Source organism: Heterocephalus glaber, unplaced genomic scaffold, assembly GCF_053883595.1.
Source record: "Heterocephalus glaber isolate CG9 unplaced genomic scaffold, H.glaber_assembly_v1.0 deba00001509, whole genome shotgun sequence".
NCBI classification, from domain to species: Eukaryota; Metazoa; Chordata; class Mammalia; order Rodentia; family Bathyergidae; genus Heterocephalus; species Heterocephalus glaber.
The window spans coordinates 1,337,494-1,364,025 of NW_028258325.1; the positions used below are offsets into that span (position 1 = coordinate 1,337,494).

General features: G+C 41.5%; 1 protein-coding gene across 6 annotated transcripts in view; it reads right to left on the bottom strand.

Annotated features, from left to right (window-relative positions):
• The window catches only part of Poln (DNA polymerase nu), a 147,337-nt gene that overhangs the window by 66,321 nt on the left and 54,484 nt on the right, over nucleotides 1–26,532 (bottom strand). For all 6 annotated transcript variants that reach the window (XM_021260401.2, XM_021260400.2, XM_087187780.1 and 3 more), the window contains 3 exons: nucleotides 10,449–10,505; nucleotides 9,540–9,593; nucleotides 8,793–8,858 (listed from right to left, as the gene is read on the bottom strand). In XM_021260401.2, the coding sequence (XP_021116060.2) occupies nucleotides 8,793–8,858; nucleotides 9,540–9,593; nucleotides 10,449–10,505 (177 nt within the window). The remainder of the gene's footprint in view (nucleotides 1–8,792; nucleotides 8,859–9,539; nucleotides 9,594–10,448; nucleotides 10,506–26,532) is intronic.

The window sequence follows — 26,532 nt, forward strand, 5'->3', positions numbered from 1 at the left end:
AATTAGACAGTTTCTACAATTAAATGATAATGCTAAGACAACATACAATCTATGGGACACAATGAAAGCAGTTCTACAAGGGAAATTCATGGCAGTAAATGCCCATATTAGGAAAATAGAGCAAGCTCAAATAAACAATCTAATGCTGAACCTTAAGCTCCTAGAAAAAGAAGAGCAAGACAAACCCAAAGCTCATACAAGGGAAGAAATTATAAGGATCAGAGCAGAAATCAATGCAATGGAGACTAAGAGAACAATACAAAAAAATCAACAAATTGAAGAGTTGGTTTTTTGAAAGAATAAGTAAAATTGATAAACCCTTAGCCAACCTTATCAAAAAAAAGGAAAGAAAAGGCTCAAATTCATGCAGTTAGGAACGAAAAAGGTAAAGTCACAACAGATCCAGCAGAAACCCAAAGGATCAATACCTACTTTGAAAACCTGTACTCTAATAAAATGGAAAACACAGAAGAAATGGACAGATTCCTAGATACATATAAATTACCAATATGGGCCGGGGATTTAGCTCAGTGGTTTCGCCACCTGCTGTGCAAGTGCAAGGACCAGAGTTTGATCCCTGGTACCAAAAAAAAAAGTCCCATTACATAAATTACCAAAGTTGAACAAAGAAGATATAAAAAGTCTAAACACCCCAATTACAATCACTGAAATTGAAAATGTAATTAAAACTTTACCAACGAAGAAAAACCCAGGTCCTGATGGCTTCACTGCTGAATTCTACAAGATATTTATAAGAAGAACTATCGCCCTTACTCTTTAAACTCATCAAGGAAATTGAAAGGGAAGTAAGGCTTCCAAATTCATTCCTGGAAGCAAGTGTTACTTTGATTCCAAAACCAGGGAAAGACCCAACCAAAAAAGAGAACTACAGGCCAATCTCCCTAATGAACATAGAAGCAAAAATCCTCAACAAGATACTGACAAACAGAATACAGAGGGTCATCAAGAAGATCATACACCGTGACTAAGTCGGATTTATCCCAGGGATGCAAGGATGGTTCAACATTCATAAGTTAATAAATGTAATACATTATATTAACAGAGTCAAGGAAAAAACCATATGATCATCTCAATACATGCAGAAAAGGCATTTGACAAAATCCAACACCCATTCATGATAAAATCCCTACAGAAAATTGGAATAGAAGGTCTTTATCTTAACCTGATTAAGGCCATCTATGAAAAACCAACAGCCAACATCATACTAAATGGTCAAAAACTGAAAAACCTTCATGCTAAAATCAGGAACAAGACAAGGATGCCCACTATCACCCCTCCTGTTCAATACAGTTCTGGAAACATTAGCTACAGCAATTAGACAAGAGAAAGAAATAAAAGGAATAAAGATAGGAAAGGAAGAAGTTAAACTGTCATTATTTGCTGATGATATGATACTTTACATAGAAGACCCCCCAAATTCTGCCAAAATACTTCTAGACTTAATTGACAGATTCAGTAGAGTAGCTGGATATAAGGTAAACACTCAAAAATCAATAGCCTTCTTGTACACAAATAACAGACTCGCTGAGAGAGAAATTAAAGAAACAATTCCTTTCATAATAGCATCCAAAAAACCGAAATATATCAGAATCAATCTAATAAAGGAAGCAAAAGACCTCTACACTGAAAACTACAGCACTGTGAAAAAAGAGATCAAAGAGGATATAAGAAAATGGAAAGACATCCCTTGCTCCTGGGTAGGAAGAACCAACATAGTGAAAATTGCCATACTTCCAAAACTGCTATACAGATTCAATGAAATGTCGATTGAAATTCCAACAGTATATTTCACAGAACTAGAGAAAACAATCCAAAAATTCACTTGGAACCAGAAGAGACCTAGAACAGCAAAAGCAATTCTAGGCAACAGAGACATGACGGGGGTATCACAACTTGAAACTATACTACAAAGCCACTGTGATAAAAACAGCATGGTACTGGCAAAGAAATAGACCTGAGGATCATTGGAATAGATTAGAAGATACAGAAAGAACTCCAGACATACTCAGTTACCTCATCTTTGACAACGGAGTCAGCCATCCTCACTGGAGGAAAGACAGCCTTTTTAATAAATGGTGTTGGGGCCCGGGATTTAGCTCAGTGGTTTTGCCACCTGCTGCACAAATGCAAGGACCTGAGTTTGATCCCTGGTACAAAAAAAAATGGTGTTTGAGGGCTGGGGATTTAGCTCAGTGGTTTCACCACCTGCTGCGTAAGCGCAAGGCCCCGAGTTCGATCCCAGGTACCCAAAAAATAAATAAATAAATAAATGGTGTTGGAAAAACTGGATTTCAATCTGCCAAACATTAAAACTAGACCCCTATCTCTCACCAAGCACTAAACTAAAATCAAAGTGGATTAAAGATCTAAATATTAAAACAGAAACACTAAACTTGCTGGAAGGTAAGTTAGGTAGAACTCTCAAAGACATTGCATAGTAAAAGATTTTATGAACAAATACTCAGTAGCATGGGAACTTGCACAAAGAATCAACAACTGTGATCTCATCTTATTAAAAAGCTTCTGCACTGCAAGAGAAACCACCAACAGAGCTAAGAGACAGCCTACAACATGGGAAAAAATTTTTACCAGCTATTCCTCAGACAAAGGTCTACTATCTAGAATATATAAAGAACCAAAAAAATCAGACCCCCCAAATATAAAAACCTGATTCAAAAATAAGCATCTGAAATGAACAGACATTTCTCAGACAAACAAGTAAAAGCAGCAAATAAATATATGAAAAAAATGTTCAACATCACTGGTCATTCAAGAGATGCAGATGAAAACAACACTGAGATTCTCCCTCACTCTAGAAAGAATGGCTGCTATCAAGAAATCAAACAATAACAAATGTTGGCGGGGCTGTGGGGAGAAACTCCCACTGTTGTTGGGAGTGCAGATTGGTGCAACCACCGTGGAAATCAATATGGAGATACCGCAAAAAACTAGGACAGTGGTCCCATTTGACCCAGCTATCCCTCTGCTGGGTATCTTTCCAAAAGAATTAAAAGAATCATTCCACAGTGATATATGGACACCCATGTTTATAGTGACACAACTTGTAATAGCTAAAACTTGGAAACAGCCCAAATGCCCATCAGCTGGAGACTGGATAAAGAAGATGTGGTTTTTCTATAAAATGGAGTACTACTCAGCCATAAAGAATGAGAAACTAGAGACATTTATAGCTAAATGGATGCACATTGAGGCCATACCCTTAAGTGAAATAAATAGGACACACGTGTAAATACTGAATAGTTTCTCTGGTGTGAAAAACTAAGTGTAAGGGCCGGAGATTTAGCTCAGTGGTTCTGGTGCCTGCCTCGCAAGCACAAGGTCCAGAGTTCAATCCCTGGTACCAAAAAACCCCACAAAAAACAAAAAACAATTAAAAGTGTAAATAAGGATCAAAATGTATAATTGATAACGTGAAATAAGAAGAAAAAGTCTAAAGGAGTTGGGGAAGTGGGAAGGGTTGAGGAAAAGAAAGAATGGAAAAGAAAAAATATGAGAAAAGGAAAAAATGGAAACAAAGTCTCTGTAAATAGGGAACTGTGGAGGGGGTGAAGGGAGGGCAGGGAAATGGGGAAAAAAATAAGAACTAAGATACATCATGTAAAGGTACAAGATCCCAACAATGAATGTAATTGTATTTTATACCTAAAATGTACCAATAAACTTAATGAAAAAAAAAGTTTGAGGCCAGCTTGGACAATTGAACAAGACCATGTCTCAAAAAAATAAAAAAGAATAAGAGAGAGGGGGGGAGAGAGGGACGGAGGGAGGGAGGGAAGGAGGGAGGGAGGGAGGGAGGGAGGAAGGAAGGAAGGAAGGAAGGCAGGCAGGCAGGCAGGAAGGAAGCAGGGCAGAGATGTAGCTCAGTGCTCCCTAGGTTCACCTGCAGTAATGGGAGAAAATGAAGCTAAGGTTCCTATTTCCAAGGCACAGTACACACATTCCACTGAATGCAGCCATGAAACTGGACAGAGAAGCTCAGGGAGCAGCCTGGAGATTCTGATAAATGAACAGCAGCAGGAAGACTTGGGAAGCAGACCAGAATGTGAAGTCCTACCAGACAGGAGTCACCATCTGTCACCATCTGTCCCCCTCTGTCCTCCCACTGCTTGGTCCTGGACATGGGGCCAGTGTCAGGGAGTGTGTAGCAGGGTCAGATTACTAAAGTTTCATGTTTCTGGTTTGAAGATCACAAAAAGGGGATTCCTAAAGGACCAGAAATGAGTGGTGAGATCATGAACAGGAGCTCAGGCAAGCAATGTCAGTCCACTTATAAACTGCAAGGCTCAGCCTCTACCTGCCCCTGTGCAGCTCTCGTCCTGAACAGTACATGAAGATGGGCAGGTGAACTAACACAAAACGACTCTCAGTCCTACACTCACCCTGGGTGGCCATTAGTGGGACTATCTAAATAGCTAGGCAAAGGCTTTGAAAACTGATCCTCCAGTGGCACCACAGCACGTGGGTGACAAGTCAGAACAGGCAGCCAGAGCCTTGCTAGGTGGACTGCCCACTAGAACAGAAATCTCAACATTTTACTGAAATTTTTAAACAAGACTCAGACTCTCATAATATTGAAATTGTCCAGTAAACAACCCCAAAGTACTAGATATGCGAAGAAATAGGAAAATCTCAACTTGCAAGGGAAAAGGCAATCTAAAGACGCCAATGCTAAGATGATACAAATAGTGGTATGTTCTGACAAAGACTTTAAAATAGCATCTATAAAATGTTTCAATGTGTTTATTATATGTATATGTTACTGAGACTGCAGGTGAATCAATCAAATCAACTATTCTTTAACAGTTTTTAAACAAACCATAATCAGTTACTGCTTCATTAAAATGTCAAAATATGGGGAAAATATGGGTGAACTAAAAGACAAAAACATTTTACATTTTCCTATTATGAGAGACAAGCATGAAGCAGAATAACATGGAGGTGGGTGGTGATGAGCAGCAAGAGAGTCAGCTGGTAGCAATGATCTTCTCTAGGGAGGGTGTGTGTGAGAAAACAGCTACCACTGATTTTTAAAGATATTAATCAGAGCAGGGACTGTAGCTCAGTAGTAGAACATCTGCCTTGCATGTGTGAAGCCTTGGGTTTGATCCCCAGGACTACAATAAAATAAAATTAAACTACATTTTGTGCAGCTTAGGGAAAATAAATGTAATTCAAGCTCCAGCCATCTATGGCAACAGTATCTGGTTAAGTAATGTGCAGCTGGATTCAAGTGCTGTGTGTAAAAACATGAAAGCACTAAAATTATAGGAAAATAGAGATAAACATTTGAATAATCTTGGACTGAGGAAAGCTCATCTGAGATGTTAAGGGACTGCAGTACGGGCACAGCCATCTGGAAGCAGCCAGAGCACGGCCACATATGGCTCATGGTGGAGATCAGGGCCAGACGTGCTGGAGGGCAGTGTGACAAAGCAACCTAAAGCAAAATGGAACACCTTTGCCCAGTGATCCCACACCTGAAAATCTTCCCCACAAGAACACATGTACCAGTACATCAGGGCAAATGTGTGATGCTCAGCGGGGAATGACTTTCAGAAGGTGGCTGCACAAAATGCAGAGCACACACTGGCAAGAGCACAATGTGGCCGGCAGATGATCTGCGGGATTCCCACCAGCCAGGGCTTGTGGAGAAAGGCAAGAGACAGAGAAAGGAGACTCTAATTCTGAAAGTAACACGTTCAAAGTCATTACATGTCTGTGTTCATATGTATGGACACATATGGGCCTGTGTGGGAGTTTATTATAAGTCTGGAGCAAAATACAGATGTACACACTTTAGGTTGCTACCATGGGCATTAGGATTAAGGACAGGGCTGAGACAGTGGGTGTGGAAGGGTGTCTAAAACAAAACAGCAGCCACAACGCCATCCCATTCATGCCAATGTGTGCACAGGTGTGTGTGGGTCCACATAAAGGGGTAAATCAGAGGATGGGCACCAAATGCTAGTGGTGGTTCCCACAGGGCTACAGTTTCCTAAGGCTTTTGCTGTATTTACTTTTGTCCACTGTTTGAATTCTTTTGAATGATCATATATGCACATATAGATGTATGTCAATATATACATATTTTTTGCAGTGCTTAGCATCAAATCCAAGCCCTTACACATGCTAGACAAGAGCTCTACCACTTAGCTACATCCCCGGCTCTGATTAAATATTATTTACATAATAAAAATGTCATTTAAGTATGGTAAAAACAATGTATATTTTAAAAGGCAAAAGAAAATTGTGAAGAAAAATATTTCAGCTTTTTATTGAGGGATAATCTACTATATGAAGAGCTTTCCTAAATTAGTAGGAAAAAAATCCTCCAGAAAAATGGGTAAACATCATAAGCAGGTAATTCATAGAATAATTATTTAATGTAGTAAACGTCAACAAATATTTATTTATTTATTTACTTTTTTTATGTAGTTGAGTCTGGCATTGAACTCACTATGTAGCCTAGGCTAGCCTTGAGCTCATGGCAATCCTCCTGCCTCAGCCTCCTGAGTACTAGGATTACAGGCATGTGCCACCATGCCTAACTCAACAAATTTTTAAAGGAATGGAAATTTTAAAAAGAGTCAGGAAATAGTAATCAAAATAGAGACTTGTGATTACAAGGATTAGGAAACCAAGCATTTCACACACTACGTGGTGGAAATGTAATTTTTTTCCTCTGGAGGACAAACTGACAATGTAAAACCTTAAAAATACATATAGGCTTAGACTCTGAAATTCCATCTCTAGGAATTTATGCTATGGGAAATAGACCAAAACATATGCACAAGTATGTGTATGGCATCTCACTATAAAATATGTAAAGCTGAAAGCAACCTCAAGGAGCATCCATAGGGTCAGCTGTGATGTGGATGCGACATAGCTGCTGATAGGACAGCACAGACTCCAGGTAAAGGAGGTGGCTGAATGTACACGTATTTACACTTCCTTTTTAAAACATCCAAATGAAATAACAGAAAAGTAAACAAGTAAAACTAACACATGACTAAAAATCTAAAAGTGCTGCCCGCAAATCAGTGCTGTGGGAAACTTCCAGAAGAGAATAAAGTACAAGAGACGAACCTAGATGTGCAGTGGGAAACAGAAACTCATAACCCCGACGGGCAAAACCAAGGTCCTCCACAAAGGGTGAGTTTTCCCAGCAGACTTTCTGAACAACTCCTGGGGCAGAAGCAGCATCAGTTCAGAGGGAGGCACAGTGGGTATGGTTGGCTGAGACATTAACCAGAGGGCATGGAGAAGCCTCACCTGCTCCAGAGGCGCAGCATTCCAGCTCAGATTGAGTTGGTCGGGCAGTTACCTACTGAGCGTGATTATGACTCAGCCAGCCAGGCCTAGCCCACAGAAGAGCTCTCTAAACTGGGACGTCCAAGTCACCCCTCAAAGAACCAGCTCGAGACTGGAGTGTGGGCATGCTGCACCCACACTCCCACCTGTGCCAGCCCCTTTCTCAAGGCAGGGAACAGGTGCCCCTCCACTGTAAGCACTGGGTGCACTGAATATACAGATGCCCGGATGAAGGCACTGGCTACTATGGACCAGTGGGACAGACAGATGTGAGGAAGGGAAGGGAAAGACAATTTACATTTTCTTGTCCATAAACACACATTTCTTGAATTTCTTTACCACAAACACATATTCATAGTTATATAATCACGAAGCATATATTTGAGTAATCTACATATTTAATTCACACATTTAAATCTAAATATACTCAGATCACTAGTGATGTATAATGATACCAAGAGATGTTAAAATCAAAAAATTAAAAACAAGATGGTATTTTATGAAAATGTGCTTAGCAAATAGTATGAAGATAGACACAGGATGGATGTCAACTACAGTTGGTTCTACACGGTGGAATAATAGTGGCTCTTGTTAGTTTACATTTCTTTTCCGTACTTAAGGAACTTTTCTGTAATGAGAAATGAGTAGCGAATCTTCTTTACATCAGAAATATAAAGTCATCTACAAGGTAGCTGTTTTAAATATTACTAAAGGTGCATAATAGGGCCAGGTGTGGTGGCACACATCTGTAATCCCAGCACTTGAGAGCCTGAGGCAGGAGGATCACCACAAGTTGGAGGCCTGCCTGGGCTACCTAGTGAATGCAAGGCCAGCCTGACTTAACCAGCGAGACCCTGTCTCAAAAAAAACAAAAAACAGGGCCGGAGATTTAGCTCAATGGTGCCGCCGCCTGCCTTGCAAGTGCAAGGTCCTGAGTTTGATCCCTGGTACCAAAAAAACCTCCCAAAACAACAACAACAAAAAAACACAAAAAACAAAACAAAACAACAACAACAAAAAGAAACTAAACTAAAGGTGCATCATAAACTCAGGGGCATTTAGGACTTCTTTAATGGGAAATAGTACTCAACAACCAAAAAAATGGAAGTGGTCATCAGAGTTACTTCTGGAAATCAGAAGTCACCTGGCCAGCACAAATCTGAAAAGGAAGATGGGGAGGGGAAGGAGGGTCCTTTTTGCCTTCAGTACTAGAGTCCCTGGATTGGGGGAGGGTCCCCTTACTAACTCAGCACTTCAGAGTCTTGTCCCCAGAATACAGAAGTGCAAGCAGAAGGTTGGGGGATGAATGTACAGACTGAAACGAAATTTTCAGTATGAAGTTCCCGCTTGGAAATGGAAATTGCACAGGCAAACACATCTAGGAAAAAAACTTTAGCAGCAAGGCACAGAAACGCATTCAACAAAGAACACTAACTTACAGGATGCTTGGCTGAAAGTCTCCCAGTCACAGTTCCAGTCTGATTCCATGTAGACGAAATGGAGCCCTTGATCAGTTAAAAAGAATCAGTTTAAGCCATGGCAATACCATGCTGGGCTCTTCACTGTCAACACCCACACTCACTGCTTCTCTAGAGCCCAATGAGCTGCAGACTCTGAACTCTCACCTCTGAAATGTTCTTGGAGTTACGAAACTCCTGTCATGGGGTCAGGGATGGGTGAAGAAGGACATTTCCCTCTACCCCAAGTAGAAGCAGCAATAGAACTAGTAGGCCTTTATGTTATTTACAAATCCAGTGCACAGGACAGGTGGGGGATGATGCGCTATGGGTGATCTGACAAGTCAAGTTGGCACTGTGAGTCACTGACAGCCTCTGTTACTTGCTACGTAGCCCCAAACAACTCACAGAACATCTCTGATTACAGTCTCCATGTGTATGAGCTAAAACAATAACATCTATCTCAAATGGTTCCAGAAGACAGATACAATAATAACCGTGAAAGCAAGAGGTCAGCTACAGAGCTTCCTCTTAAATGGACAATCTAGAGGCATAATGCCAGCCTGCACTGTGTGGAGACCTGAATCATTCCAGAACCACAGTTCAAGAACCAGTTCTAAGAACACTAGACCATTTCATCATTCACTAGAATTATAAAAGTTCTATGTGTATCTAAACTCATCTATAAGCATATTCCTAGTCACCATTTCTTTGTTTAAAGCCTATTACCTGTTTCATGCATGCTAGTAATCCATCTACAAAGGTCGACTTGGTCTTGTGAACCTAAATTACAAAGACAAGAATAATCCTTTTGTTAAGTATTTAAACAAGAACAAGCACCAGAGCAGCACTTCACACGGGGCCAGGCATGTGTTGCTGGTCACCTCAGATGGCCTTAGGTGGTGCCAGGATTGAATAACAGTGGCCCTCAGAGAGAGATGCCATCCTTCCCTTTTAAAATAAATCTATTGTTCTGCAATAACTCTAACTTTACAGAAAAGTTGCAAAGATAAGCAGGTAAATAAATGCTCAGCCCAGTGTTCCCTGTGTGGGCCCTTTCTATTTCTCACCCTTCAGGAGAAAGGGCTAACTAGTTCTAGTGTGCTCCCAAACCCAGACAGCAGGCCATAGGCTCGATAAATAATAGGATAGTGGTCTGAGTGATGACAAAGTTTTCACTGTTGTTCCCAAAAAACAAAACCTGGGAAATGAAGGGCAGTTCTGTGAACAGAGAAAAGGTGAGTGCTAGAGGAGGAGAGTGGGGTGTGTCATTAACCCCCTGGTAAACATTACTAGTAAAAACAAAACCCTACTCTGGAGCTTGGAAGCCAGGAGGAGAGTGGGGGCTTTTGTGGATACTGGCAGAAGTCTCATTCACACTGAAGTCATGAGCAAGGACATGGCATCAGTCTTTTCAATTAATGACCCTTTGGTTCCCAGGGCTAGGCAGGGCTGACTGCAGACTTGAGTAAGATCATGTCAGGGTTCCAGGAAGTAGGGTTAACATAAGATCAACCTGAGAAACTAACCGTACCCGCTTCGGGCACTGTTAGGGCACTTTAGCAATGGAGATTTGTTAACAGAGACAGGGCCGGGCACTTCCCCTTCACCACAAACTCCTTACCAAAGTCAACTTACCTGCCTATATTCCAAAATTATCTTGGGTAAGGGATGAAGGTCTTGCAGAGAATTTAGCTTAAAAAATGAAAATACAGGATATAAAAGTTAACATTTAAAAAAAATCAATAGCTTTTCTATACACCAATAATGAACTAGCTGAGAAAGAAATCAGGAAAACAATTCCATTCACAATAGCTTAAAAAAAATAAAATACCTAGTAATCAACATAACCATGGAGGTGAAAAACCTCTACAGTGAAAATTACAGAACACTGAAGAAAGAAACTGAAAATAATACTAGAGGATGGAAAGTTCTCCTATATTCATAGATTGGCAGAATGAATATTGTTAAAACTGCCATTATTATCAAACTCAATCTACAGATTCAATGCAATCCCCATCAAGGTTCCAATATTATTCAGAAAACTAGAAAGATAACCCTAAAATTCATATGGAAACACAAAAGACCTAGAACAGCCAAAGCAATTGTATTACCCTTCTTATCGCTAGGACAAAATACCTGACACCCACAATTTAAAGGAGGAGAGTTTCACTTTGGCTCATGATTTCAGAGGGCTCAGTCCATGGTTAGCTGGCTCAAAGGCAGAATGGCATGGTGGAAGGGTATGGTGGAGAGAAGTGGCTTAACACACAGCAGCCGGGAAGCAGAGAGAGTAGAAAGAGCTAGAGAAAGAGAGGCCCCTCAAAGGCAGCCCCCAGTGATGCTCGTCCTCCACCTGACATCACTTCATAACACCACATTCAGCTCTGAAATCATCCATGGACTAATTCATTGATAATGAATCCAGTCACCTTCCAAAATCCCCACTTCCAACACATGAGACTTTGTGGGGACATTTTAGATCTAAACCTCAACAGCAATCCTGAGCCAAAAAAGCAATGCTGGCAGCATCATATCCTATTTTACAACATACTACAAAGCCATAACAGCTTGGTACTAGCACAAAAACAAACACGTAGACCATTGAAATCGAATAGAGAACAGAGAAACGAACCCATGCACTACAGCCATCTGATTCCTGATGAAGGGGTCAGAAATATACACTGGAGAAAAGCCAGCCTCTTTATCCATGGTGCTGGGAAAACTGGGCATCCAGTTGTAAAAGACTGAAATTATATCCTTATCTCTCACTCTACAAAAATCAATTCAAAACGGATCAAAGACCTGAAATGCAGTGGTGCACGCCTATAATCCCAGCACTTGAGAGGCTGAGGCAGGAGGATTACTGCAAGTTTGAGGTCGGCCAGGGCTGCATGGTGAGATCAAGGACAGCCTGTAGAAAATAGTAAGGCTCTGTCTCAAAAATTACCCCTCAGGGCTGGGGATTTAGCTCAGTGGTTCTGCCACCTGCCTCGCAAGTGCAAGGTCCTGCGTTTGATCCCAGGTACCAAAAAAAAAAAAAAAATTACCCCTCAAAAAAAAAATTCCCTAAAACTTTGAAACTGCCAGAATAAAACATAAAGGAAATATCTGAAGTTATGGCCAAAGGCGAAGATTTCCTGGATAGGAATTCAATAGCACAGGAAATAATAGCAAGAATCAACAAATGGAACTGCATCAAATAAAAAAGCTTTTGTACAGCAAAGGAAACAATTAACAGTGAAGAGGCAGCCCACAGAATGGGAGGAAATCTTTGCCAGCTAATCTTTAGAGAGAGAATTAATGTCAAAAATATGTAAAGAACTAAAAAACCTTAACACCCAAAACTCAAATAGACCAATCAACGAGTGAACAAGTGAACAGATGCTTCTCAAAAGGAGTACAAATGGTCAACATGAAAAATGTTCAACATGTTTTGCCATTAGGGAAACGCAAATAAAAAATACACTGAGATTCCATCTCATCACAGTCACAATGGCTAACATCAAAATACAGAAACAGATGAGCTGAGGTGGTGTCACACGCCTGTAATCCCAGCACTCAGGAGGCGGAGGCAGGAGGATCACTAAAAGTTTGAGGCCAGGTTGGGCTACACAGTGAGTTCAAGGCCAGCCTGGATTACATAGTGAGACCCTGTCTCAAAAAACCAAAAATGAAAAAAAGAACACAAAAACAACAAATGCTGGTGAGTATGCAGGAGAAAAAGGAACAGTCCTACATTGTTGATAGAAATGTAAATTAGTACAGGCACTATAGAAATCAGTATGGAAGTTCCTCAAAAAACTAAAACTAAAGGGCTGGGGATTTAGCTTAGTGGTTCTGCTGCCTGCTCTGCATGCGCAAGGACCTGAGTTCAATCTTCAGTACCAAAAAAACAAAAAAACGCCCCCTAAAACTAGAATTACCATGTGACCCTGTCATATGACTCCCTGGTATACAGCCAAAGGAATTAAGGCAGCATACTATAGGGACGCCTGCATATGCAAACTTATTGTGGCACAAGTCACAATAGCCAGGGTATGGAAGCAGCCTAGGTGCCCAGCAACAGGTGAGGAGACAAAGCAACCGTGGTATATATGAACAATGGAGTATGATGCCATCATAAATAAGAATGAAATGATGTCATTTTTGGGGAAATGACAGAAATGGAGATCATGTTAAGCAAAATAAACTAGACTCAGAACGACAAGTTTTACATATTTTCCCTAATATATGGAATCTAAACAAAAACAGATGACATGAAAGTAGAAAGAATACTATTATTAGAAAAGATGGAGAGAATAAGGCAGAGAGGAGAGGGAAATGCAAGAAAGAGTAATAGGGGATGTATATGATCAAAATATATGCACATAGGGCTGGGGATTTAGCTCAGTGGTCCCAGCGCCTGCCTTGTAAGCCCAAGGTCCCGTTCAACAACACTCAACATTTGGCTCACAGTTACCTGGGCAAAATTCCAAGGAGGTAGCGCTGGAAATTTTGTTGTTGTTGTTACATTCTTTCATTGGTACATTTTAGGTATATAACACAATTACATTTCTCACTGGGAACTTGTACCTTTACATGATGTATCTTGGTTCTTATTTTTTCCCCATTCCCCTGCCCACCTTTCCCTATTTACAAAGATTTTATTTCCATTTTTTCCATTTCTCATCATTTTTCCTTTCCCTTCTTTCCTTTCCCCTCTTTCCTTTCCCCTGACCCTCCCACTACCCCTACCCTTTTGGACCTTTTCTTCCTGTTTTGCATTATCGATTATTTATTCTAATCATTGGTACATTTTAGGTATACAATATAATGAAATTCATCATTGGAAATTTGCACCTTTACATAATCTCTCTTGGTTATTTTTCACCCTTGCCCAGCCCTCCCTTCAACCCCTCCATTCCTCCTTATTTACAAAGATTTTGTTCCTATTTTTCCATTTTCTCATATTAATTCCATTCCCTTCTATCCTTTCCCCTACCCCTCCCACTTCCTTCCCCTTTGCCCCTTTTCTTCCTATTTCACATTACCTATTATACGTTTTAGTCCTTATTTATACTTTCAGTTTCTCACACCAGAGAAACTATTTGGTATTTACATGTGTGTATTATTTATTTCACTTAAGAGCATGGCCTCAATGTGCATCCACTTAGCTATAAATGTCTCTAATTTCTCATTTTTTATGGCTGAGTAGTACTCCATTTTATATTAAAAAAAAACCACATTTTCTTTATCCAGTCTCCAGTTGATGGGCATTTGGGCTGTTTCCAAGTTTTAGCTATCACAAACTGTGCTGCTATGAACATGGGTGCACATATATCACTGTGGTATGATTCTTTTAATTCTTTGGGGAAGATCCCCAGCAGGGGAATAGCAGGGTCAAATGGGACTTCCAGTCCTAGTTCTTTGAGGTATCTCCATACTGATTTCCACAGTGGTTGCACCAGTCTACACTCCCACCAGCAGTAGAGCAGAGTTCCTCTTTCCCTACAGCCCTGTCAGCATTTGTTATTGGTTGATTTCATGATAGCAGCCATTCTTTCTGGAGGTGGAATCTCAGCATTGTTTTCATTTGCATCTCTCGAATGACCAGTGATGTTGAACATTTTTTCATGTATTTATTTGCTATTTCTACTTCTTTGTCTGAGAAATGTCTGTTCATTTCAGATGCCCATTTTCAGGTTGGGTCTTTAAATTTGGGAGGTCTGATCTTTTCCAGTTCTTTATAGATTTGAGATAGTAGACCTTTCTCCGAGGAAAAGCAGGTGAAGATTTTTTTCCCACATTGTGGGTTGTCTCTTCACACTGCTGGTGGTTTCTCTTGCTGTGCAGAAGCTTTTTAATAAGAAGAGATCCCATGTGTTGATTGTTTGTGCTAGTTCATGGGCAACTGAGGTTTTGTTCATAAAATCTTTTCCTGCACCGATGTCTTCAAGAGTTCTACCTAACCTCTGTTCCAACTGGTTCAGAGTTTCTATTTTAATATTTAGATCTTTAATCCATTTTTATTTGAGTTTAGTGCATGGCAAGAGATATAGGTCTAGTTTTAATCTTTGGCAAGTTGAAGCCCAATTTTTCCAGCACCATTTATTAAAGAGGCTATCTTTCCTCCAGTGAGGGTGTTTGGCTCCTTTATCGAAGATGAGATGGCTGAGTGTGTCTGGAGTTGTTTCTGCATCTTCTAATCTGTTCCACTGGTCCTCAGGTCTGTTTCTTTACCAGTACTATGCTGTTTTTATCACAGTAGCTTTGTAGTATAGTTGCAGGTTGGGGATTGTGATACCCCCTGCCATGTCTCTGTTACCTAGAATTGCTTTTGCTATTCTGGGTCTCTTCTTGTTCCAAATGAATTTTTAGATTGTTTTCTCAAGGTCCATGAAGTATGCTGCTGGGATCTCAATTGGAATTACATTGAATCTATATAGCAGTTTTGGAAGTATGGCCATTTTCACTATATTAATCCTTCCTACCCAGGAGCAGGGGATGTCTGTCCATTTTCTGAGATCATCTTCAATCTCTCTTTTTAGAGTGCTATAGTTTTCAGAGAAGAGGTCTTTGATTTCTTTCATTAGGTTGATTCCTAGGTATTTCCGTTTTTTGGATGCTATTGTGAAAGGAATTATTTGTCCTATTTCTCTCTCAGTGAGTCTGTCATTCGTGTAGAGGAAAGCTATTGATTTTTGTGTGTTGACCTTGTAACCAGCTACTTGACTGAATTTGGTTATTAAGTCTAGAAGACTTTTGGTGGAGTTCTTGGGGTCTTCTATATAGAGTATCATTTCATCTGCAAATAATGACAATTTGACTTCTTCATTTCCTATCTTTATTCCTTTTATGTCTTTCTCTTGTCTAATTGCCATGGCTAATGTTTCCAAAACTATATTGAACAAGAGTGGTGATAGTGGACATCCTTGTCTTGTTCCTGATTTTAGCGTGAAGGATTTCAGTTTTTGACCATTTAGTATGATACTGGCTGTTGGTTTTTCATAGATGGCTTCTACCAGTTTGAGGTAGAGACCATCTATTCCAATTTTTTGTAGGATTTTTATCATAAATGCATATTGGATTTTGTCAAATGTTTTTTCTGTGTCTATGGAGATAATCATATGATTTTTGTCCTTGGCTCTATTGATAATAGTGTATTACACTGACTGATTTGTGTACGTTGAACCATCCCTGCATCCCTGGGATGAATCCCACTTCATCAGGGTGTATGATCTTCTTGATGATCTTCTGCATTCTATTTGCCAGTATCTTATTAAGGATTTTTGCATCTATGTTCATTAGTGAGATTGGCCTATAGTTCTCCTTTTCAGTTGGGTCTTTCTCTGCTTTGGGGATCAAGGTGATGCTTGCTTCCAGGAATGAATTTGGGAGTATTGCTTCCCTTTCAATTTCATTGAAGAGTTTAAACAGTAGTGGCAGTAGTTCCTCTCCAAATGTCTTGTAGAATTCAGCAGTGAAGCCATCAGGGCCCGGGCTTTTCTTAGTTGATAAGTTATTAATTACACTTTCAATTTCATTGGTTGATATTGAGTTGTTTAGAATTTTTGGGTCTTCAACTTTGGTAATTCATATGTATCTAGGAATCTGTCCATTTCTTCTGTGTTTTCCATCTTATTGGCGAATAGGTTCTGGAAGTAGGTATTGATGATCCTCTGGATTTCTGCTGGGTCTGTTGTAATTTCACCCTTTTCATTCCTCATTGCATGGATTTGGGCCTTTTCTTTCCTTTTTCTGATAAGGTTGGCTAAGGGTTTGTCAATTTTGTTTATTCTTTCGAAGAACCAACTCTTGGCTTCATTGATTTTTTGTATCGTTCTCTTAGTCTCCATTGCATTGATTTCTCCTCTGATCTTTATAATTTCCTCCCTTGTATGAGCTTTGGGGTTGTCCTGCTCTTCTCTTTCTAGAAGCTTGAGGTTCAGCATCAGGTTGTTTAATTGGGCTCATTCTGTTTTCCTAATATGAGTATTCACTGCTATGAATTTCCCTCGTAAGACTGCTTTCATTGTGTCCCATAGATTCCGATATTATGTATTGTCATTGTCATTTAATTGAAGGAACTGTCTGATTTCTTCTGTAATTTCCTCTGTGACCCACTGGTTATTCAGAAGTGTGTTGTTCAATTTCCACGTGTTTATGAAATTTTTTGAGTTTCTTTTGCTATGGATCTCCAATTTCATTGCACTATGGTCTGATAATATACAGGGGATAACTTCGATTCCTTTGCACTTACTGAAACATGTTCTATGTGTGAGTATGTGGTCTATTTTGGAGAATGACCCATGTGCAGCTGAGAAGAATGTGTATTCTGATTTTGTGGGGTGGAAGACTCTGTAAACATCTGTTAAGTTCATTTGTTCAAGAGTTTGATTGAGTTCTAGTATTTCATTACTTATTTTTTGTCTAGCTGATCTATCTATTTGTGACAGTGGGGTGTTGAGGTCCCCCACTACAATTGTATTAGTGCATATATGACTTTTCATGTCCATTAGTATTTGTTTTATATAGTTGGGTGCACCAGTGTTTGGTGCATAGACATTTATGATTGTGATCTCTTCCTCTCTTTACAAGGATGTAGTGTCCTTCTTCATCTCTCTTAATCAGTGTTGGTTTGAAATCTACTTGATCAGCAAAGAGGATAGCTACTCCTGCTTTTTTTCGGGTTCCTGTCACATGGAGTATTGTTTTCCACCCTTTAACTTTCAGTCTATGAGTTTCATTTTGAATTAAGTGTGTGTTTCTTATATGCAGCATATTGTTGGATTTTGCTTCTTGACCCATTCTGCCAGTCTATTTCTTTTGATTCGTGAATTGAGACCATTAACATTGATGGTTATAACTGAAACGTATTGACTTGTCATTGCCATGACTTTTTCTTTTTGTTGGGTTCTCCCCCTTTACATTTAATTTCTTGTTGTGCCAGATGGGTTCATTCTGCTTTGCTTCCTGGGGCTGTGATCCTCAATGTTTGTTCCTAGGATATTGTGTAAAATTTTTTGGAGTGCCGGTTTGGTATTCACAAAGTTCCTAAGGTGCTCTTTGTCATGAAAGTATCTTATTTCTCCATCAATTTTGAAAGATAGTTTTGCAGGGTACATCAATTTGGGTTGGAGGCTGTTTTCCTTTAGGGCTTGGAATATATCACTCCAAGCTCTTCTTGCCTTGAGGGTTTGCGTTGAGAACTCTGCTGTGATTCTGATGGGCTTTCCTTTGTATGTGATTTGTTTCTTTTCTCTAACTGCTTGTAGAACCTTGTTCTTCTGTTGAGTTTCTGGAATCTTAACAATTATATGCCTATGTGTAGATTTTTTTTGATCAAGGCTATTTGGAGTTCTATATGCCTCACTTATCTGTATGTCAAGTTCTTTCCCCCTGCTTGGGAAGTTTTCTGCCATTACTTCTGTGAAGTTTTTTCATGTCATCTGCACTCTCTCCTCTTTCTTCATTGACTCCAATCAGTCTTATGTTATTCTTCTTTGCATCATCTAGCAGCTGCTGGATTGATTTCTCGTGTTCCCTTACAATTTTGAAGCATTTTTTTCTTTTCCTGGTCATTAATTGCAATCTTATCTTCTATATCTGAAATTCTGTCCTCACATTGGCTCATTCTGCTGTGTAGACTTTCAAGGGAGTTTTTCATCTCCTGGAAATCTATTTGCATCTGTTTTATGGATTCCATTTGTTTCCTATGTTGGGATTCCATCATGTTCCTCAGCTCCTCTCTAGATTTATTAATCATGTCTTGCACTAGGAGCACAATTTCTCCTGTTACCTGAGAAATTAGTTCTGATTTCACTTTTTCCAGATCCCCTTTTGTTGCTGGTTCAGTGGGTCTAGGTGGTTGAGTATCAGAGTGTTCCATCTCATTTCTCTTTGGGGTTGCTGTAGGTGATCTGGAAGTCTGGTTTTGAGACTTATGTATGTTTTCTCATTTTGACTGGGGGGGCGGGGGGCGTGCGGTTGGCGCCCGTGTGGCTCACCTCCTCTGAGCTGGGAGAGGTGGGACAGGGGCCGGGAGTGGCAGTAGGGATGGCGGCCCCAAAGCCCTTTCCTCTGGGCTGGGAGCAGCAGGAGGGATGGTGGTGGGATGCTACTTCCTCTGGACCAGGAGCGGTGGGATGGCAGCTCAGAAGCCCCTACCTCTGGGCTGGGAGCAGTGGGACGGATCTGGTATTTTATCATGGAGTTTCAAATTAATTTTAAAATCAAAACACAGCAAATATACAGGAGAGTGCAAGACCATAAGAACATAGTTCGCTGAAGTATCTCCAAGTAAACACTCTTGTGCAGCCGCTGCTCACATCAAAAAATGGGACACCCCAATCTCCAGGAGGTCCCTGGTCTTCCCAGGGAAACCACCAACCTGGCTCCTCTTTTCTACTGCTGAACAACACAGCAGGATCGGCACTGTGTGTGGCTTCTGCTGCTTAATGTTTTGACTCGGGGCCCACCCATCTCCGCAGCATGAAGCAGTATTCTGCTGTACAGGACTCAGTACAGGGACGCAGGACCATTATTTATCCATTCTATCTTCGAGGGGTATATGGGTTTTTTCTGCTGTAGTGCTGTTACAAATAAAGCTATGAATATCCTGGTATGTGGATGTTAGTTAGCGAATGTCCTTGGTTCTGTTGAACACATACAAAAACAGGTGTGATAGAAACTGCTGATCCACATCAGCAGAGACATTGTCAGTGCTCCATGGCGAAGGTGCTGTCAATCCCCATTTGAAACGGATGCAAGTTCCAGCTGCTCCACACCTTTGCCAGTGATGCTCTCCAGGTCTGGATTTAGCTGTGTGAGAAGTGACATCACTGTAGTTTTTTTTTTTTTTGGTACCGGGGATTGAACTGTCTTTGCGCCTGCACAGCAGTCATCTCTGTAGTTTTAATTGGCTGCAATTCATGTATTTATTAACTAATTGTATATCCTTTCTCATTAAATCATTGTATCTGGCTCATTTGAAGAATTGGTTTGTGTGTCTTTTATACTTTTTTTCCCCTTCGCAATCGGAAATTGAACTCAGGACCTTGTGCTTGCCAGGCCAGTATGGCACCACTGAGCTACATCCTCAGCCCCAGTATACTTCTTGATTACAGGAGTTTTTTTGACCTGAACAAGATTTTTTTGGCCAGTTGTATTTATTGCAAGTATCTTCCTCCCTTCTGTGGCTTGCTTTTTCACTTGTTTAATGGTGTCCGTTCATAAAGGCAGATTTTTAATTTTACTGTCATCTAATTTATATCTTTTCCTTTATGGTTGATGCATTTTGTATTCTGTTGACCAATGTTTAACTACCTCAAGATCTTTAAGTATTCTCTCACGGTATGTTCTCTGGGCTTCAGTGTTTTGCTTTCATACTTAAACATGTAGTTCCAGTGGAGTTCGTTTTTGAGTGCTGTGTCAGATGTGGGTCAGGGCTGGCTCGTGGTGTCCATGCAGCGAGCCCTCCTTCCTCACTGCGCTACATGGCCCCTGTCAGAGACAGTGTGCTTCCTGCACACACATGGAGGTCTCCTTCTGGGGTTTCTTTTTCTTTTCGTTTTTTTTTTTTTTTTTTTTTTTCCCATACCAAGAATCAAACTCAGGACCTTGCGCTTTCGGGGCAGGCACGGCACCATTGAGCTACATCCCCGGCCCTTCTTTCTGGATTTTCTATCTTGGTCCATTGATCTATTTATCCTTGAGCCCACACCAAAAGGTACTGCTTAATGAATTCCTAGTAATTCCTATTCCTCTATCATTAGTCTGCTATCCAGGAGACTAAGTTCTCCAATAGTGTCCCCCACAAGACTATCTTGGCTCTTTTCAGTTTTTTAAATTTCCATATAAATCTGGGAATCAGCCTGTCAATTTCTACCAAAAATCTCTGGACAGGGTTTTAATTAGGATTGTTCAGAATCTATGAATCAACATAGAGGAGAGCTGAAGATGTATGACTTTTTTTTTTGGTACTGGGGATCGAACTCCAGTCCTTTCGCTTGCAAGGCAGGAGGCGGAACCACTGAGCTAAATCTCCGGCCCCTGAAGATACATGATTTTAATGTGAACCACCTAATCATATCAGTCTCTGAATAAAGACTGAGGACAGAGTTGAAGTTGTGGCCACAGAAACACAACAGGAGTCAACACAGGCATTCTCAGATGCAAACACTGCCCAAAAGAGGAAGCTTGCCCAAGTGTCAGCCAAGATACCCTTAGGAGGATGAAGTGCAGGAAAACACCCAAGAAAACTGCTTACAGTCATCTATGTCTCCTTATTTCCATACTTCACTCAAAACCAGCTTTCCAGCCCACAGCCTGCCTGTGTATCTGGACATGAGTAGTTTAAGAACACTTGAAAGAATCAGGTGTTTTAGCACATAATACTGTGCACAAAGTTCTGCAAATGCTGGTTAAGGATCTGAGGCAGAGGACATGGGCTACCTGCAGCTCGGCAGCTGAATCAAAGACTGTGTTGGCTCCTGGCCCCACCATGGTCTCCCACTGGCGCCTCCCCTCCCTGACCTCTAAGTGTCAGTTTCTCAGAGTTAAACTGTGTAGCAGTGCTGGATGCATATCAAGATCAGCAGGGTAGGCCCCGGGGATTTAGCTCAGTGGTTCTGGCACCAGCCTCGCAAGCGCCAGGTCTTGAGCTCGATCCCCTGCACGAAAAACGGAAAGATCAGCAGGGGAGCTTAAAAAACAGCCCTGCGACTGGGTCATGATCAGTTGTGTGCCTGGGTATCTGTTTTCCAAACCTCCAGCTGGGATGGAGGGCCACTGTCCCAGGGCAAATACAACAGATACAGGCTGGCAGTTCTCAAGGATGCATCTCCAGCACAGACATTCACGCAGAGCCCCATCCCATAGACATGACCACCAAGGTGACATGGCGTGGCAGGGTCTCCAGGGCACACTCAACACTGAACACTTGACACTGGCAAAGAAACCTGAGTCATATCTATCTGGCCAGGTGTGCAACTCAGAAAATCCGGAGCTACACATCCTGACTGCTGTCCATGCTCAGCCATTCCAGGAGGACCTTTCTGTTCTAAACTTCACTGCCATTGCCCAGACCACAGTGACAGCCTGTTTATTAGTGAGTCTTCACCATTCTCCAACCAGTAGTAAGAGTGATCTTTTAAAAATATACCTAACACCTACTAGAAGGGTGAAAATCCAAAACCTGACAACACAAATGCTGATAAGGATGAGGGGCAAAGAAATTTTCAGTAATTGCTGGTGGGAATGCAGAATGATGCAGACAGTTTCATGGTTTCTTACACAATTTAACATATTCTAAAATGGGTGTGGTGGTGCACACCTATAAACTCGGCACTCAGGAGGCTGAGGCAGATGGATCACTTTGAGTTTGAGGCCAGACTGGACTGCATGGAGGGGGGCCAAACAACAACAAAAAATTTAACATTCTTAACAAATGATCCAGCAATCATGCTTTAGTATTTACCCAAAGGAGGTGGGGGCCAGGGATTTAGCTCAGTGGTTTCACTGCCCGCTGCGCAAACGCAAGGACCCGAGTTCAATCCCCGGTACCAAAACCAAAAAACAAAAAGCAAAAAACCAAAGGAGGTGAAAGCTTGTATCTACATAAAAACCAGCATACAGCTCAGTGGTTCCAGCAAGGTCCCAAATTCGATCCCCCGTACCAAAAACAAACAAACAAACAAACAAAAACAGATATTTACAGCAGCTTTAGTTGCAACTGCCAATACTTGTAAGCAACCAAATGCTCTACAGTAAGGGGCAGATAAACTAGTACACACATACAATGAAATATTATTCAATGCTTAAAAGAAATGGCTATCATACATTAAAAGTCAGGGAGAAGCTGAGGTATATATTGCTAAGTGAAATATGCTGGAAAAGGCTAGATAATATATGATAGCAACTATTGTTTATGACATTCTTTTTTTTTGGTACCAGGGTTTGAACTCGGGTCCTTACGCTTGCGAGGCAGGCAGCAGAAGCACTGAGCTAAATCCCTGGCCCTTGTTTATGACATTCTTGAAGAGACAAAACTATGGAAACAATAAAAAGATCAGAGGTTTCCAGGAGTTGGAAAGATCAAGGGTTGAACAGCAGAGCACAGAGGATTTTTAGGGCAGTGAAAATACTGCATATAATACTGTAATGGTGGATATATGTCATTACACATCTGTCCAATTCCATAGAATATCCAGTACCAAGAGTGAACTGCAATGTAATGCAGACCTTGGGGATAATTATGTGTCAGTTATAACAAATGTACCACTCTGTGAGTGTATTAGTTACTTTCCCATTGCTAGGACAAAATGCCCAATACTCATAACTTAAGGGAGGAGAGGTTTATTTTGCCTTATAGTTTCACAGGATTCAGTCCATAGTTGGCTCCGCTCCAAGGCAGAAGAAAGCTTCTCAATCCATGGCAGCCAGGAAACAGAGAGAGAAGAAAGGAGCCAGAGACAATCCACTGGTAAGTATAGCATCCTCATGACCCATTCACCTTCCCAAATCCTCATACTCTAAACATAGGAGAGTTTTGGGCGTTGTTTTAAGCTCAAATTTCCATAGTGGGGGAAGCTGATGGTAAGATCATGCATGGGTAAGGATAAGGAGTATATGAAAATTCTGCCTTGATTTTGATTTGAAACACTTTTGGCTTGATTTTATTGTGAAATTAAAACTATTCTAAAATATTCTATTAAAATATATATCTAAGAGCCATTCCAAGACCACCCATTGTACTAAGATCTGCAATCCTCACCATAGCCCGAAGACCACAGCATAATGAGGTCCTTGCCCACTTCTCCCTTGGCCACAAGGCTGCCACCTGACTCCTGAGCAGCCAGAGCCTCCCTTTTGCCAGGCTCTGCTTCCTGTTTGTGACATGGGTGGTTCCTTATCTTCAAGCTTCTATTTATACATCATTTTCTAAAGTCCATCCTTCTGGCTGTATTTTTGTCATGATCTTGTTTTTGCTTGAGTGGGTCTTACCCCACTGGATATATGTGTTCCTGGGATGGTTGGTTTTAGGTGTCAGCCTTGCTGGATGAAAGGATCCTGGAGAGCTGATGAAGTACTCCTTCGGGGTGTACCTGGAAACTCCAGGGCAGACTGGTGTGAGACTGAGTGAGGAAGATCCACCCTCCATGTGGGTGCCACCATCCACTCAGCCAGGATCAGGATAAAACAAACAAAAAAAGAGAGGAAAGGTGAATTTTCTCTTTTTCTTGGAATCAGGACACCTTTCTCCTGCCCTTGGACATCAGAACTCCAAGCTCTCTGGCCTTTGGAGTTTGGGACTTATTACCAGTAGCCCCTGAGCTGTCAAGTCTCCTTCCCTGGTCTAAGAATCACATCGGCTTCCCTGGGCCAAGACTTTTGGGCTTGGACTAAACCATGATACCAGCATCCTGGTCTCTAGCTTATAGACAGACAGTTGTGGGGCTTCTCAGCTTCTGATTTCCATGACCAAATTTCCCTAACAAATCCCCTCTGTATAGCTGCATATACCCTAATGGTTCTGTCTTTCTGGAGAACCCTAATACAGTTTTTCACTGGAACAGATACTTCATGATGACAAAGACCTTCCCCACCAAGCTATAAACATCTGACACAGAGCCAGGACCACAATCAATGTTTGCTAAATAAAATAGGGAAGATGCCTGTCCTGTTCGTGGCAGAATTGCAAAGCCTATCAGTATGCATGATACCCATCAGACACCTACCAGAGGATATATCATCATCACTTCAGTTTGTTGGAGGTCTGAGGGGCAACTTCCAGAAATGAGGAACAGCTAGTCCAGTCTGCCTGCCAAGATTCTGACTCCCAGACCAGACCATCTTCCCAACGTCTGAATCCCCTACAATGCTCTGAAAACATGTGCCTTCATTGGAAGAAAGAACACCAAAGCTTCCATGTGTGGTTAAGGAGGGGCTCCTGTTCCTTGCTCCCTGTGTTTACTGAGGGGTGGGGATTCTCACTGCTCCACAGCTGGAGTGGAAGGAGAAAGAGCCCTCCTGTGTGAAGCTACAGGCCTGGAGAACACCACCATGCGCAGGTGCAGTAGATATGTCAGTGAGTCCTGACAGCAAATGTGAGAGCTGGTATTGTGGAGGTCATGTTCTCTGCCCATGGTGCATTTACTTCAGAAACCAATAACAGAATATCTGGGGAGCCCCCATAATTTTGGAAATTTAAAGACACTTTCAAACAATTCAGTGATCAAAGAAGAATTATAATGAAAAATATGTGGAATAAAACAATATGGAAAAAAAGAAAAAAACTGGTTCATAAGAAAAGTTCAAGGCTCACTGAGCATCCACTAGGCCTCAGCCATGGTTTCAAGCTCGAGAAGAACTCCAGGAACAAAGCCAAGTCCAGGCCTCAGTTCCCAATCAGTCCACAGTGCTGAGCTTAACAATTTGTGGGTGATGCCTAGACACCATCGTGAGCCCAGGGATGCTATGGAGGAAAGGAGGGCAGGGAGCCGGGCTGGGAAGGGCTGCAAGGTTCACCAGGACCTGTGAAGGGGACAGGAGGATGGAGGGAAGTAATCCATGCAAAGGAGTCCTAATCTTCCTCTTAAGAGGTCTGGGCACATATTACCTAGTGACAGTCATCATTTTAATGCACAAAATGGACAGCGTGAACTGTTTAGTTAAGAAGAGAGTGAAGTGGGGGCCGGGGATTTAGCTCAGTGGTTTCGCCACCTGCTGTGTAAGTGCAAGGACCTGAGTTCGATCCCCAGTAACAAAAAAAAAAAAAAAGAAGAGAGTGAAGTATGATTCATGTCAATCATGTCTTTGTAGAAAAAAAGAATCTGTTAAAGGCACTGTCTCAACAATATCCCCAGGAAAACACTGTAACACCAGGAAAGAATTAAGACTTCCTTTCTTATACCTCTGGCTGTCTAGAGAGCACAGGAGCTGCAAGGGAAGGGCAACAGTGCCAGCTGGTGCTAGGACAGAAAATGATCTCCCTGGGATCCCCATGCACAGGTGCAGAGAGCACTTCATGGCTTTGCCAGGTGGCGCCACCATCACAGCTTTAGGGCCCACTATCCACCTCTGCTCTGCAGGGTGGGATCCAACCTGGAGTCTCTCCAGCAAGATGGAGCTCAGCTCCCAGGAATACCTCTGTCCTAGGCTCTAGGAGCAGACAGACATTTAGCTCAGCTCCACCAATCACTGGTTTTATGCTGTTTTAGTAATGGGAACAAGGTGAGGTACAACGTACATTCTAGTGGAATAAGCAAGCAAACACCTGAGATGACACTAGGTAAGAGTAAGTTGTATGCAGAAAGCAAATCAAGGGAAGACACAAGGAGTGACCGGGGCCTTACTGCAGAGGGTGACCAGATAGTCTTTTGAAAATAATATTTAAGCTGACAGTCAGAAGCCAGCAGGCACAGTTTGTGGGCAGAGTCTGTGGACCAGGGAAAGAACCTGTGTGGAGTCACAGAGCCATCACACTCAGAGAGGAGTGCCAGGGCCAGGGGAAGACCTAGCCCCATGGCTGGAGACACATTCAATGGCTTGGGCTGGATTTTGAATGTGATGGGAAGGAAACCCCAGGCATTTCAGTCAGGGCAGTATTATCTTTCTAGTACTTAAAACACAAGTAGGGGAAGAAAGGGACTGGCTGGGAGACTTGGAGTAAATCAAGTGAGAAAGGACACATTTTTCAGGAAGAGTTTGGGACTTGCCATTGGTGAACTTAAAAGAAAGT